The sequence below is a fragment of the Schistocerca serialis genome, chromosome 2, assembly GCF_023864345.2.
Source record: "Schistocerca serialis cubense isolate TAMUIC-IGC-003099 chromosome 2, iqSchSeri2.2, whole genome shotgun sequence".
In the NCBI taxonomy this organism is placed as follows: domain Eukaryota; kingdom Metazoa; phylum Arthropoda; class Insecta; order Orthoptera; family Acrididae; genus Schistocerca; species Schistocerca serialis.
In genome coordinates, this window is record NC_064639.1 from 580,865,224 (window position 1) to 580,881,575 (window position 16,352).

Below are 16,352 nucleotides of genomic sequence, written 5' to 3' on the forward strand. Positions count from 1 at the left end.
GTTGTTAATAGGTGAGGTGTCCACGTCAGTTGCCGGCAATGGTTAGTCCAAGATATTCTAGTTCATTAGTTAACTGGATGGGACGATCGTAAATTGTCAGGTAGAAGTCATGGAGGAATCATTGGAACTTCTCGAGCGTAGGGTAGAGAGTGAGGAAAGCAGTGTCATCAGCATACTGAAGGAGATAGACTGGTTTATGTGGTTTGGGCTTATCTGCAGTGTAGAGCAGATAAAGGAGAGGACGGAACCTTGGGTCCTGCAGTGAGACGTAAGGTAAAGGAATTGGTTTTGTTAATGCTAATAAAGGATGGGTGTTTAGAGAGGAAGGACGAAAATGAGACGGACATAACCAAATGGAAATAAGCCTAGAGTCTAGAGCCTAGAGTCTGAAAAGGAGACCTGAATGCCATAGACGGTCGCAGGCTTTCTCTAGGTCGAGGGAGACAAAAATAGGTGAGGCACAGTAGTTGGTCATCAGACGAGACAGTGGACGTATGCAGTACGTGATGTGCAAGTCTATATTTGCAGATTATCGCGCGCGCGCTTGTGTGTGTACGTGTGTGTGTGTGTGTGTGTGTGTGTGTGTGTGTGTGTGAACAAGTCTCTGTTCCAGCATAGCACTAAACTGTTTTTAAATCCAACGCATAGCCTTCACCGACTCAATTGCAATTGAAAATGGCCACAGGCCTAAACTGTGAGTAATATAATGTAATACATGATCCAATACATTTCATCTCCATAAGTACATTGACAGCTTACGGTAGACATTTAAAGTGGGCTAAACATTCAGAATATGATCGACACATACGATCGTTTGAAACATCGTTTTCTTATTTCTGAATCACTCTGTCTCTGCTATTCACATAAAAAAGGTTTGACTGGTCTTTATTGTCTTAAACAGCAACACACACTTTCACCTGCTGCTTCCCTTTCCACCAACGCGTTGTTCACTCTCTCCCCGATAAGCCTAGCCTCACCCCCGAATCCACAAAAATGTTGTTCTTGAGAGCTCTTGACTTGCTACAGGTGGAAAGTATCGATAAAGTATGCTTAAAATTCTTTTCCTTGACTATTACCGAGATTTACACAAAACAAAGTGAATAATAATAACAGCAGGCCAAATTTTGGCCAAAGTAATAGAAAAAGAAGAAATGATGAAAGAAGAGATGAATAATCACTATTAATTACCGTCAAGGTTTCCTCACGAATCGGACTTATGCTGCTAGTGTATGAAAGATGTGTTCTTTGCATCGAACAGGCAAATGATACCTTGATAACGGAAGGAAGGAGGATGAGAGTTTAGCGTCCCATCGACAATTAGGTCATTAGAGACGGAGCGCAAGCTCGGATTCTGGAAGGATGGGGGCGGACATCGGTGTTGCCCTTTCAAAATAACCAACGGGAATTTCTTTTAAGCGATTTATGGAAATCACGGAATACTTCGGTCTGGATGATCGGACGGTGATTTGAACCGTCGTCCACCCGAAGGAAGATCCAGTGTCATTGCGCCACCGCGTTCGGTCATAATAACTGAAAGCACTGATCAATCTACACACACTGCAAATCACTCGGAAGTGCATGTGAAGTGCATGGTAGAGGGTGTTTAGCATGATCCGATATATTAGAGGTTTTTTTCCTGTCCCATTGTGGTGTAGAGCGCGGGGCGAATGACTGCTGATATGCCTCTGTGGTTGCTGTAAGTAGTCTAGTTTTGCCTCACGGTCATCACGTAATTTTGCTGTCAGCTGACGGTTGTCTCTTGGCTGTAGGTCACTACTTATTGTCACAAAGAGTCCATATGGGTCTGAAATTCTCGCACACAGATAGTACTCTCAGCAACGATATACGAGGGCAGTTCAATAAGTAATGCAACACATTTTTTTTCTCGGCCAATTTTGGTTGAAAAAACCGAAAATTTCTTGTGAAATATTTTCAAACATTCCCGCTTCGTCTCGTATAGTTTCATTGACTTCCGGCAAGTGGCAGCGCTGTACGGAGCTGTTAAAATGGCGTCTGTAACGGATGTGCGTTGCAAACAACGGGCAGTGATCGAGTTTCTTTTGGCGGAAAACCAGAGCATCTAAGATGTTCATAGGCGCTTGCAGAATGTCTACGGTGATCTGGCAGTGGACAAAAGCACGGTGAGTCGTTGGGCAAAGCGTGTGTCATCATCGCCGCAAGGTCAAGCAAGACTGTCTGATCTCCCGCGTGCGGGCCGGCCGTGCACAGCTGTGAATCCTGCAATGGCGGGGCGTGCGAACACAATCGTTCGAGATGATCGACGGATCACCATCAAACAACTCAGTGCTCAACTTGACATCTCTGTTGGTAGTGCTGTGACAATTGTTCACCAGTTGGGATATTCAAAGGTTTGTTCCCGCTGGGTCCCTCGTTATCTAACCGAACACCATAAAGAGCAAAGGAGAACCATCTGTGCGGAATTGCTTGCTCGTCATGTGGCTGAGGGTGACAATTTCTTGTCAAAGTTTGTTATAGGTGATGAAACATGGGTTCATCACTTCGAACCTGAAACAAAACGGCAATCAATGGAGTGGCGCCACACCCACTCCCCTACCAAGAAAAAGTTTAAAGCCATACCCTCAGCCGGTAAAGTCATGGTTACAGTCTTCTGGGACGCTGAAGGGGTTATTCTGTTCGATGTCCTTACCCATGGTCAAACGATCAACTCTGAAGTGTATTGTGCTACTCTTCAGAAATTGAAGAAACGACTTAAGCGTGTTCGTAGGCACAAAAATCTGAACGAACTTCTCCTTCTTCATGACAACGCAAGACCTCACACAAGTCTTCGCACCCGAGAGGAGCTCACAAAACTTCAGTGGACTGTTCTTCCTCATGCACCCTACAGCCCCGATCTCGCACCGTCGGATTTCCATATGTTTGGCCCAATGAAGGACGTAATCCGTGGGAGGCACTACGCGGATGATGAAGAAGTTATTGATGCAGTACGACGTTGGCTCCGACATCGACCAGTGGAATGGTACCGTGCAGGAATACAGGCCCTCATTTCAAGATGGCGTAAGGCCGTAGAATTGAATGGAGATTCCGTTGAAAAATAGTGTTGTGTAGCTAAAAGATTGGGGAATAACCTGGTGTATTTCAATGCTGAATAAAACAACCCCTGTTTCAGAAAAAAATGTGTTGCATTACTTATTGAACTGCCCTCGTATATGGCACGAAGTGTCACTTCAACCAATGTCTTCTTCGTAACTCAGTACATCATGAGGAGTAGCCACTACGTAACTAGAACGATATTTGGCTGAGATCCAACTATGTTCACAGAGCTACGGTTGTTGTATTGGGCGTCTCAGTATATGAACAAGCAGAGTTTTGCACTCACAGTCGTTGGTCTGAATTCCAGACGTGAGGTATTATATTTTCCGCCAATAACAACAGAGACGAACTCTTTTGCTGTGAAGCAGTTCTTATATTTTAAATTAATGGATTTATGCGAATTATCCGTCAGTTAACAGATGAATTTTGCCCTTTGTTTCCCTTTAGGGTAGGTGACTGTCAATGCAGCATCAGTAATACCATAGAAAGAGACAGTTTTAGTGGTGAACCGATCTGGTATGGGGAGGCGTCCAGCCTGGTGGGCAAGTGGAGAAATACTTGTTGGTGATAGTGATCAGAAGAATATTGTGAACGCCGAGAGGTACACAAATGAAGTACTGCAACTATAGCAAAATAGGCCTTTTTTCTCTTTGACTAACACACGCAGTACATTGTATACGACCTACATAGACCCGTTGACACCACTAACGCGACAACAAAATGAAATCTGCGGAACAGAAAAGCACTTTGAAGTTAATCTCACGTGTAAATAGACTTGCAATTCAAATTTAACAGCTTTCGCACGGATCATGGGAAGATCAAATGATCAATCGTTAGAGAGGGGATTACTTAACACAATGAAGCGTCATTGAGCACTGCGATTGGGGGCTGCTTGGCAAAGCAGTCAGTTCAAAAAGCACAGTTAAATGATATCATCTCGAAAGCAGTGAATGTAAGCAGAAGAAATACATTCACTTACAAAATGTGTCAGCAAACCCATCCTGCCTAGCCGGCCGCGGTGGCTGTGCGGTTCTAGGCGCTCCAGTCCGGAGCCGCGCTGCTGCTACGGTCGCAGGTTCGAATCCTGCTTCGGGCATGGATGTGTGTGATGTCCTTAGGTTAGTTAGGTTTAAGTAGTTCTAAGTTCTAGGGGACTGATGACCACAGCAGTTGAGTCCCATAGTGCTCAGAGCCATTTGAACCATTTGAACCATCCTGCCTACAGACAAATCCACATAACATAACATAGTTTAAAGAAGGTACTCAGTGCAACGCTTCTTGTATCAGTATTTTTTTTAAAAAAAAGTGGCGTTTATGTAAAGGCAGCACAAACTTTCAAGTTTAACTCTGTACGTTTTTAAATGTAGTTATTTATGTTAAATTATTCAGCACAGGGGAAATGATTTTTAATAGTAGGGGAAACGTAATGAGATTGAACACATAGTTTCAACGAAATATCATCTCTGTTGAGCCAGGCGAAGTGGTTCAAGTTTACAAATACGCTAGCTCCTGAAAGAAGCTGCAAAAGATGACGCCAACCTGTTACCAATTCAAATGCCGTGAAGTAGCTAGAGTTGGTACCTTCAGTCTTGTGATTAAGAGCTAGCTGTCGTTCTTTTGCAAAATGTGGAAAATGCGTGTGTAACAGCTGAAGGCAACAATACTACTTACTTACTTACTGCGTTGGCCACACAAACCGAAGGCGGTCTTTGGCCTCACCAATCAGCCTCCTCCAGCGCCCTCGGTCCATGTATTCTTCTTCAGACAGCCCCAGCGTACTCATATCCTCTCTGATCTGACCAATCCATCGGAGTCGTCGTCTTCCCTGTGGTCTTTTGCCTCTAATATCTTCCTCCACTACCTGCCTGATGATCTGGCCTTCTCGACGCATTACGTGTCCATACTACTTCAGTATTATTTCTTTGATAACTGCCAGGGTGTCCATCGACTTGTATAGCTCCTGCAATTCACAGTTCTTTCTTTTCCTCCATTCATCTCTTTCCGTCACTGGCCCAAAAATCTGTCTGAGAACGGCATTCTCAAATGTCAGGAGTTTTATTTCCATCTTTGGGTGATGGTCCAGGTCTCTGTTCCATATAAGACTACAGGTTGTATTATTGTCTAGTAGATTTTGATCTTTGAGAATCTCGATAGAAGCCGGGACTTCAACAGCTTTCCCAGAGCAAACCTTGACCTGTTTCCTGCCTGTATTCGTGCAGTAATTTCCTGGTCTATCTCGTTCCTTTCATTGAGTATAGCCCCAAGATATTAAAAATCTTTTACCCTTTCAAGGTCTTTGTCCTCCACCTTCAGGCGCCTGACATCATTTGCTCTGGTAACTACGAGGTATTTTGTCTTACGCATATTCACCTTCAGGCCTGCTCTCGTTGCCTCTTCCATTAATGTTCTTGTCATCTGAACCAGGTCTTATTCTGTCTCTGCTATTAAAATTACATCATCGGCATAGGCCAGAGTGTTGATCCTTCTTCCCAGCTGTATTCCTGTCTCTAGGCTTGCTACTTTGGTTCAAATGGCTCTGACCACTATGGGACTTAACTTCTAACGTCATCAGTCCCCTAGAACTTAGAACTACTTAAACCTAACTAACCTAAGGACATCACACACATCCATGCCCGATGCAGGATTCGAACCTGCGACCGTAGTGGTCGCGCTGTTCCAGACTGTAGCGCCTAGAACCGCTCGGCTACTCCGGCCGGCGCTTGCTACTTTTCTCAGGACTCTCTCCAGTACGAGGTTAAACAGGAGAGGGGGGAGGCAGTCTCCTTGTCGCACTCCAGTACTCACCTTGAACTTCTTTGATATGTTTCCATTTACTTTCATCTTGCATGTTGTCTCCTGGGTGCATATCTGTGTCGGTTTTAGACACAATGATACGGTGAAAACAGGCATCTAATTGCAGTGTCACGTCTTTGGGGCACTCGTCCACATAGCAGCAAAATCGGTAACTTTATTGTTCAAGGCATTATTAGGACCTCGATGGAGGTGTTCAGCGCGGTCTGTAACTCCATATAAGCGAGTGAAATGGTGATGTCATACTCTTGCTCCTCCCCTTCTCTTAACAAGTGCTATATACTGTCACTCAAGTGATCACATCGTAGCACGGAGGGGGAAAAAGAACTCCGTAAACTGAGGTACGCGACGGCACGTGTGTCGACAGACCTGACGTTCGGCACGGGCAAGCTCGGCGAGGGGAGGCGCGGTCTGTACAGCTGCGTGGGCGTCGGCGTGTGCAACCGCGCCGCTTGCTGGTGCCACACCAGGGCCGGCCGCTACGAGCCGGGGACTTCGGGGGCGGCGGAGGCGGAGCGCAGCACCGGCCAGCGCCAGGGGCAGGGCCAGGGCGCGCCCACCACCACGGCGGCGCCGTCCTCAGGTAGGCCGCCTGCGCTGCAGCCACTGTGCACTCTCATCGCACTCTAGTATTTCCGACCTTCTAGAACATGTTTAAAGTGTAAATTTAACGTTATATAGACATATTACATATGAATTTGGACGTAAATTTCATAAGCTTATCAATTCTGCTCTTGGTTTTTGTGTAGCTTAATTGGTTTATCAAGAATAGTACTTTTGCTCGTATAGACGCTATTTTGAGTCATTAACCATTAATAAATATAAACAATTAATCTCGATCACTGCCATAATCTCTAATTACTTCTATTTACTAATTCTGCCGTCACTTACACTTTTCCATTTTTATTTGCCAGAAAAGTCACTTTTACATGCGGGGAATATACATTCCGGCCTGTGGTTTGAAATACGAAATGGTTACACAAAATCCATTAGAACAGGTCGATATTGCCGACCCAGCCCTATCTATTGATACTAAGTTACTGTAAATCGCTTAAGGAGTTAGCGAGTTATTAATTTTTGTAGATCATTTTATACTCCAAACATTTAACATTTAATAGCTGGTACATTAAATCTTGTAGCGAGGGCACATCTTCACTCTCGCATTCGTCTAATTTTTGTCTTCCAAACCGTGTGGCTGGTTTTTCTGTCACTGGTTTGACTCAGTGTTTATTTAGAGTTTCCCTTATTCTATATTTTCTTTATTCAGTTGATTCGATCATGGCGGCTACCCCCACTGGTCAATAGAAATGGTCAGGTTTTCTCCACCACATTTTCAGAGCGTCAGGCTAGCTGACCCTTAGTCAGGATTTCTCACATCTTCAGTTCCACCAGCCATCGCCTAATGTGGCCATGTCAAACCACGCTCTACTGGCCTCAGAACAGCTGCTGACTCATCTGCCAATGTTGAGACAGTAAGCGCACGCACAACCGCTTCTGATGATAAAATTTTTCATAGGCATTTTCAAGATGTAACGTCTCAGGATGTACATGCAGATGAGGCGAGACAATAGGCAAATTATGTAATTTTAAAATCATATCGAATGTGCCCTTGCAATCCTCACTGAGCTTTCCAAACGGGGTGTTCCGACACCCTAGGGTCTCGAGTAGTAGCATCAAGTATGCCGCGGGAGCAGCGCATTCAGAAAGCAAAGCGAATGAAAAGCTTGTGATAAAATAATACAAAACATCCTCCTCTTTGTTCAATGTAACCATCATCAAACGTCGTGCTCATTGTTGACTGTCGTGGTCCCATGAACTAAGCATCTCCATCCCGGACAGTTATCAGCTTCTCATAAAGCCTCCCGAAGAGGTAGACCTGAGATCTTCATGATGTGACCTATCCACCTGCTCGCTGCTTGGTCTCTTGCACTCGATGTTCTCTTCCATGATTATTTTCTGTAGATTTTCTTCGTCTCTTCTCACAATATGGCCAAAGAAATGGAGAATTTTTTGGTTAACATGAAAAGAAAGACACCAGAGATACTAAGTTGTTAAATAATTTGGTATTTTTTCGGTCCATTTTATGCGCAACGTCCTGCGCCAGCACCAGATTTCAAGTGCAACAATATGATGCTCGTCTCTCGTCTTAAGGATCCATGTATCGCAACCGTAAAAGAAGATGAAAAACGCGAGTATTTCAAGAAGCCGGGTCTCTGTGTTGTTCTTTATCGCTCTGTTCTGCCAGATATTTTAGGAACCTTTTCACAGCCACTCGTTACAGCATGATCCGCCTCCTTATCTCATCTTCACAGGCTCCCGTGCCGCAGATATATGACCAAAGTTAGATGAAAGAATGCACTACTTACATTTCCTTTAACCGACCTGTGAATTGGACCTGTGATCCTCAAGCATTTATCATGAGTTTGGACTTCATGAGATTGACATCTGATCCACACGATGAACTAATGTCGTTTACTTTTGTTAGTAGCTCAGAAAGTTCATATGCATACCGATAGATCAAGCATTAAACGAGCGATCGCTATGTTGAATTGCAATGCTTATGAACTTTAACTTGCTGAAGACGAGTAACTGAAGAACAACCACACTCTAGAACTTGAGTGGCAAGAACCAAATGTAGGTAGCTTCTGGGTTTCTATTCAGAGAGATGACTCTCTCTTACGTAAAAGAGCACTTATCGCTTTGCTGCAGGTTTCTGCAACATAGTCGTGTGAAAGTGTATTTTCTTGTATGACCAATATAAACACGGGAGCTTGAGAAACATAGATGAAGGTATGTACGTGAATTTGTCCTCATCCGGGCAAATATAAACCACATTCATAATGCTCATCAACCCCACATGAGTCATTGAATTTATAATAGCACTAGAAAATCTTGCATCTCCGAAGAAGTGTTTAATGTAGAATTATATTGTACTTAAAAAATAAATACAAAAACGAATATTTCTACAGTAGATTATTTGTTACAACGGAATCTCTTTTATTAATATTAGCGATAGAGTGTCTCGTGAAACTTTATATAATAGAATGGTGTGTCCTTGAGAAAAAGTTTGGAAATCTCTGGTCTATCTGTATTAGTACATTAGCAGAAACTGCTCATCTCAAAATATACTGCCTGACATAAAAACTGAAGCACCAGAAGGGGAGGAGGAAACGCAATGAAATTTCATGCGTTGGGAGGGTAGGTGATGCAACATAAAGCCGTTCTATCCTCTCCTCTGGCAAGCTGGCCCAAAAGTTTTGTGTAACTGGTCCTTCATGTCTCGGATACTGACAATAGGGCAGAGTTAAAGTCCGAGCTATCCCCACACATGTTCTACAGGGAATAGATCTGGGGATTTTACTGGTCGCGTGAGTATCTCAAAACCATACAGACAGTTCATACAGGCATGTGTGACGTTTGGAAAAGCGTTGTCCAGTTGAAGAGAGACGCCACGATTCTGACGCATGATAGGTAACACTTGAGGACGCATCATGTTCATATTGTACCGTTATGCCGTCATAATTTTCTCAGTCACTACCAGCAGTGACTTGAAGTCGTAACCGATGGCTTTCCATACCACGATCCCAAGAGTAATACTGCTGTGCCTCTCCAAAACATTGGGAGAATGGGATCTTCCTCATGCCGCTACTGTATTCGCTGATGATGGCCATCCGCGATAGTGCAGAACCACACCCATCACTTAAGACAGTACGACACCCTTCATCAGCGGTCCATTCTTCTCGTTCACAGCACTACATCGGACACACACGTTTATGTTGTGTGTTAATAGCATCTCATATGTGGAACGGTATTTTCTAGCCTGGCTGCTGCAAGTCCATGAACAATGGAACAGATGACAGAATGTTCCAAGGGTATCCATTACTTGTTCTCAAACGGCAGGCGCAGATATGAAGGGGTTATGATGTGCTTGGTGCGCAATCCGTTGGTCAGATGTGGTCGACTGGAGTCTTAACCCCGAGTATACCTTCCCTCACGTTCTCGTGCAGTCTCAGGCCACTGTCACATCCAAATACCTCATACATCTTGATATTGCACGACTGGACCAGTTGGCAAAATGGAAATCCATGATGAGGCTCATTTCAAACTCTGTCAGGCGTTGATAACGTTATCTCACAAGACTATGCGGCACCTCCGTTCACAGTTCACCTCTCCTTTCCTATGTAACCTTTCCTTTACTTGTTGTTGCTGTCAATTTAACCCTGATAGTATTCGCACCTGTTCAGTGAAAGCGGTAACAGTCTCACCCGTAGTAGCGGAAAGTGTGTCTAGCATTTTACGTAAGTTACTGCTGTCGTTTACAACAACAAAACAAAAAGGGAAATGGAAAAAGTGTACCTCAACATATCAACACTGACTACATACTACTTCCAGCGTATCGCTGCCCAAGTCGATTCAGAATAATCCTGTACCGTATGTCCAAACCTCCAACAAGTGTCTTAAGTGAGTGGCACATCCTAGCACATGGTAGATCATGCTCAGAAAGTTTACAAAATTTACACTGAACTGGCACCAGATATGTTTCTCTAACACGCCTTTAAACAGTGACAATACTACAGGCTCCTCTGGTTTAACAAATGACAACTTAAGAGAGCTATCATATCTCTAAGAATTGACACAGCCCACAGTAACACAACACTCTAGGAAAAAGGTCTTTAATGAAGAAACAGATTTCACTCACCACAGTACATAGTGCTGGTACTGCTAGACGGCTCTGTAGACGTAGCTCCACTACCACCGAAGAGTTGAGGTGACAGCTACTCTGACACCAACATTACGTGTCAGAGCCACTTCTTGACACCATCGTTACGACTCGGCCCTGGGGTTATTATTAAGTCTAGTGAAGTGTAAAATGGGTGGTCCAGTGTAGGCCTGGAGGCGTCAGTGAGATAGCGTCATACATTTCAAAATAATTGCCAACCAATGCTGTACAATCGCAATAAAGTCATAAAATATTCATTTATGTTATTAGACACTTTCTTTGAGTTGTCAAGGCTGTACGCCTAGTTGGTTAGGAAGGAATTGAATTTTGTGATTTCTGAAGATGGGCGGAATCCCGAAACGCGTAACATGTTCTAATAAAAGAGTCAATTGAACATTTCATGACTTAATTGCGATTGTACAGCATTGGTTGTCAATTATTAAGATAAAAATGATCGCAGGTCTCAGACGGGCTTTTATGTCCCGTATATCAGAGTTTACAAAGGTTATAGGTTTTTCGGAACCGCAGCGCAGCTGGGCACAGGCGCGTGTGCCTCAAAGGAATGCTGACGCCTCATCAGAGAGGTGAGATTTTGCTACCGTAGGTGAGTGCCTCACTGGCGTGTAGAGCGGGCGTCGACATCGGGCGAAGAAGTTGCGGTCCTCTTGACACGATCCGATGACTGCTGTCCGGCTCGCACTCAGCGTTCTCGATGATCACCCCGTCTTGTGCTCAGGTAGTGTCTGCCGGCAGTGGTCCAAGATGCCGGTAATCGTGCAGAGAGGTCATGGTCATCCACCATGGACCGATCGAGACTGCAGCAGATGTTCACAAGTCGTCCACGAGATTGCGGGGACGCTCCTTGCCTGGTCTGTGCGAAAAAGGCAGGTTGTAAATCATTTGCGATGACCCAGTGAAGGAGGAGGGTTAGCTGCTCACCAGTATTCTCATCCACGATGAGCCAGCAGGCAGCAATGGCAGACCACTTCTTTGGTATACATCAAGTCTGGCTGCCCAGTGCTGAGGTCAGCAAACAGGCAGCAGGCTGGCCATCATTCAACAACTCAGCATGGTTTGACTGAAACTCATTAGACAGTCATTCTCCCTGATCCTTCGTAACACGTACGGAATGGCAGCACGTCAGAATGCTCTTGTCCGTCGAAAGCTGCGTTATTTATGGGCTAAGCCTTAACCTTTGACGCAGTGACTCTGAGTACATGACTGTATTAGTCCCCTTTTATCGGACCTTTCAGCGATCCTTGCCTCGCTGTAGTAACTTTTAGAGTGGTTCTAGGCCGTCGAGCTCGGCTTTCCTGTCGATTTTTGACTTTGTAGCGGGGCTAGGGTGCATAATTAGACAGTGTTACCTCAAAGTGCCTTGCTAAGTAGTACAGTGGTGGTTAATTTCTGTCTGCTCCAGTCCCGTTGCATTGGCTGTACGCCATATTGACATAATTGGCACATTGGATCAGCTCAATCTTTCCGATTACGAGCTCGCATGATGGAACTTGAATCAAAATTTTCAGCTTGCACAATAAATTTTTCCTGCTGTGCGACGTATTTAATAGAGGTGACTGTATCAAGCAGTACACTAGTAATGTTGTATGATAAAAGTACGGTATTTTTTCCTAATCATATTCATTAATTCACAGTTCTCTACATTTAGAACAAACTGCCATTTATCAAACTAACTACGTCATCTTGTATCCTCCTACAGTCTATGAGAGACGACACCTTGCCGTACACCACAGCACCATCAGAAAAGGACCGCAGATTGCTGTTCAGGCTGTCCGTCAGATGTTATAGCACCTAACCTGTAAGACTGTGCCATTAATAATAATAACACACCCTATCAGGCTTTGTGCCATCTGTCGTCATACAGCGCCACACCTTCCTCACAGCTTGGAGTGGCAAGTATTCCGTCGGGAAAAATACCGTCTGTCTCCCACATACGGTCTCAATCCCTGCAATTTACTATTAGCTGAAATTCCCATTAAATCAATGTCTGAGCGCGATTTTTCTGAGGGTCCACATATTTTCCCGAAGTAATAGCAATAAGAAAATTTATGCAACTAAGTTTTAAAGGGTACAATTTAAATGCGTCGCTTTCTGCCCTTCTTGAGCAGTGAATGGAGGTCCCTCCGGACTCTGTGAGGTGGCCGTGGTAATCTAACTAGACTGAGTATACAGGCAACGCTGCGCAGCCACGCGGCTAATGCTGGTAAAAATCAGAAACTGAATGAAGATTTTGTATAGATTGTATACCAATGGGTGGAAACGCGAGGTAAAAAGCGGGCATCGGTCGCTGGTTGCAGAGTCCCCGGTGGCGCTGGTGTCTGCGTCCGGCAGCCGCGCCAGCTGCGGCGCCGTCTGCGTGATGGCCGTCGTGGCGGGCAGCGCCCTGCTGCTGTCCGCCGCCGTCGCCACCCTCTACTGGAGGTACAGGTCAGTGCGACAGCCTGGCTCTCAGCCACGCTCAGCTACCATCACGACTTCCTTACAACTGTGTGTGTCGATGGAGCCGGGTGATTATAATTAAAGCGCAGCTACTGAAGGAGGTCCAGTGTTGATTGTAATTATCGTCTGGCAACGAAACTTGGTAGATACTCTAAGGCGTTAACGCGGAAGCGATTTACGATGGAAAAAATTTAGTTCCAATTTTGGCCACCGGCTGCGCTACAGGATATAAGATGGCCGGGACGAGGTATGCACAGGGAGAAAAACTGCACGATCATACACAGCGGAAACAAGCGTGGTCACCATATATCTGCGACAAGATTTGCGCTTCTTAATAAAATAATGGCCAATGTGATAACACTACGAAATGTCAATGAAAGAACAAGCTACATCAGAATCAAAGGCAAATATAGAAATATCTCATTAATGAATGTCCAAGCCCCAACTGAGGACAAGAAGGAAGACATAAAAGACGAATTCTATGACACCTTAGACCAGATGTATTCCAGTTTACCACAGTATGACATCAAAATTGTGCTGGGAGACTTAAATGCCAAAATAGGACAAGAACAGCAAAGGAAACCATATATAGACATGTTCACCCTTCACACCGAATCAAATAACAATGGTATAAGGCTTATCAACTTCGCCACAGCCTGAAACATGTTCAAAATGTTCAAATGTGTGTGAAATCTTATGGGAATTAACTGCTAAGGTCATAAGTCCCTAAGCTTACACACTACTTAACCTAAATTATCCTACGGACAAACACACACACCCATGCCCGAGGGAGGATTCGAACCTCCGCCGGGACCAGCCGCACAGTCCATGACTGCAGCGCCTTAGCCCGCTCGGCGATTCCCGCGCGGCTGAAACATGAAAATAGCAAGTACTGTACATCATTCCGCCATAAAGACATACATAAAGTAACGTTGATGTCACCGGATGGATTAACTGGAACCAAATAGACCATGTTTTGACAGAGAAAAAACATAAAAGGGCAATAACATACACTCCTGGAAATGGAAAAAAGAACACATTGACACCGGTGTGTCAGACCCACCATACTTGCTCCGGACACTGCGAGAGGGCTGGACAAGCAATGATCACACGCACGGCACAGCGGACACACCAGGAACCGCGGTGTTGGCCGTCGAATGGCGCTAGCTGCGCAGCATTTGTGCACCGCCGCCGTCAGTGTCAGCCAGTTTGCCGTGGCATACGGAGCTCCATCGCAGTCTTTAACACTGGTAGCATGCCGCGACAGCGTGGACGTGAACCGTATGTGCAGTTGACGGACTTTGAGCGAGGGCGTATAGTGGGCATGCGGGAGGCCGGGTGGACGTACCGCCGAATTGCTCAACACGTGGGGCGTGAGGTCTCCACAGTACATCGATGTTGTCGCCAGTGGTCGGCGGAAGGTGCACGTGCCCGTCGACCTGGGACCGGACCGCAGCGACGCACGGATGCACGCCAAGACCGTAGGATCCTACGCAGTGCCGTAGGGGACCGCACCGCCACTTCCCAGCAAATTAGGGACACTGTTGCTCCTGGGGTATCGGCGAGGACCATTCGCAACCGTCTCCATGAAGCTGGGCTACGGTCCCGCACACCGTTAGGCCGTCTTCCGCTCACGCCCCAACATCGTGCAGCCCGCCTCCAGTGGTGTCGCGACAGGCGTGAATGGAGGGACGAATGGAGACATGTCGTCTTCAGCGATGAGAGTCGCTTCTGGCTTGGTGCCAATGATGGTCGTATGCGTGTTTGGCGCCGTGCAGGTGAGCGCCACAATCAGGACTGCATACGACCGAGGCACACAGGGCCAACACCCGGCATCATGGTGTGGGGAGTGATCTCCTACACTGGCCGTACACCACTGGTGATCGTCGAGGGGACACTGAATAGTGCACGGTACATCCAAACCGTCATCGAACCCATCGTTCTACCATTCCTAGACCGGCAAGGGAACTTGCTGTTCCAACAGGACAATGCACGTCCGCATGTATCTCGTGCCACCCAACGTGCTCTAGAAGGTGTAAGTCAACTACCCTGGCCAGCAAGATCTCCGGATCTGTCCCCCATTGAGCATGTTTGGAACTGGATGAAGCGTCGTCTCACGTGGTCTGCACGTCCAGCACGAACGCTGGTCCAACTGAGGCGCCAGGTGGAAATGGCATGGCAAGCCGTTCCACAGGACTACATCCAGCATCTCTACGATCGTCTCCATGGGAGAATAGCAGCCTGCATTGCTGCGAAAGGTGGATATACACTGTACTAGTGCCGACATTGTGCATGCTCTGTTGCCTGTGTCTATGTGCCTGTGGTTCTGTCAGTGTGATCATGTGATGTATCTGACCCCAGGAATGTGTCAATAAAGTTTCCCCTTCCTGGGACAATGAATTCACGGTGTTCTTATTTCAATTTCCAGGAGTGTATGTTAGGACAATGAGAGGGGCTGAGATAGGATCAGACCATTCTCTTGTGCTAATAAAGATGAAACAATCATTACCAAAACCACCAAGTAAGAACAACGGTGGCAAAAGAACCCAAAGAGTAGATGTGAGTAAGATAAAAGAGGAAGAGGTAAATGAACAGTTTAAGATTAAGCTTAAAAATAGATTCGCTGAATTTGAGAGTGACAACAATAGAAAAGAAGATGAAGATATCAACATAAAAAGGAAGAAGATGACAACAGTGGTGAGGGAGACAGCGCATGAACCATTAGGAGATAACAATAATAATAGCAATATAAAGCGCAAGTCATGGTCCAATGACACATGTAGAAAAGTAGTACAGGACAGGAAGAGAGCCAGACACGCAATGATGAACAATAACTACCATGAAAACCAAACAACATAGAGGAAAGCCACGAAAGAAATGAAGAGTATAATAAGGTGAGGGAAAAGAGCATTCATGTATAAACAGATAGAGAAGGCTAAGGAGGACTATAACCAAATCATTGGTAACAGTTTTACAGGACAATGAATAGCTATAGAAAAGAGTACAGAGTATGTATGTTTGTGATAATGAAGGACGAGAATGGAAAACTGATCACTACGAATGAAGGAAATTTAGAGAAGTGAAGGAAATACTTCGAAGAACTGCTGAACAACAGGATAGATACCTACAACAATGAAAACAAGGCAGAAAACTATCAGAACGTACAACCATTAGTCGAAGAACCAACTCTGATGGAGGTGAAGGAGGCAATAAAAAGACTTAAAAATGGGAAGGCACCTGGCATAGACATGATATCAGCAGAGTTCATCAAAGAAGGGGAAGTGAAGATACT

General features: G+C 45.3%; 1 protein-coding gene across 1 annotated transcript in view; it reads left to right on the forward strand.

The window, feature by feature from the left end:
* LOC126456245 (uncharacterized) overlaps positions 1 to 16,352 on the forward strand; it is a 410,153-nt gene that overhangs the window by 323,120 nt on the left and 70,681 nt on the right. Inside the window, exons 11-12 of the mRNA XM_050091997.1 lie at positions 6,251 to 6,422; positions 12,860 to 13,048. Of these exons, the coding sequence (XP_049947954.1) occupies positions 6,251 to 6,422; positions 12,860 to 13,048 (361 nt within the window). The remainder of the gene's footprint in view (positions 1 to 6,250; positions 6,423 to 12,859; positions 13,049 to 16,352) is intronic.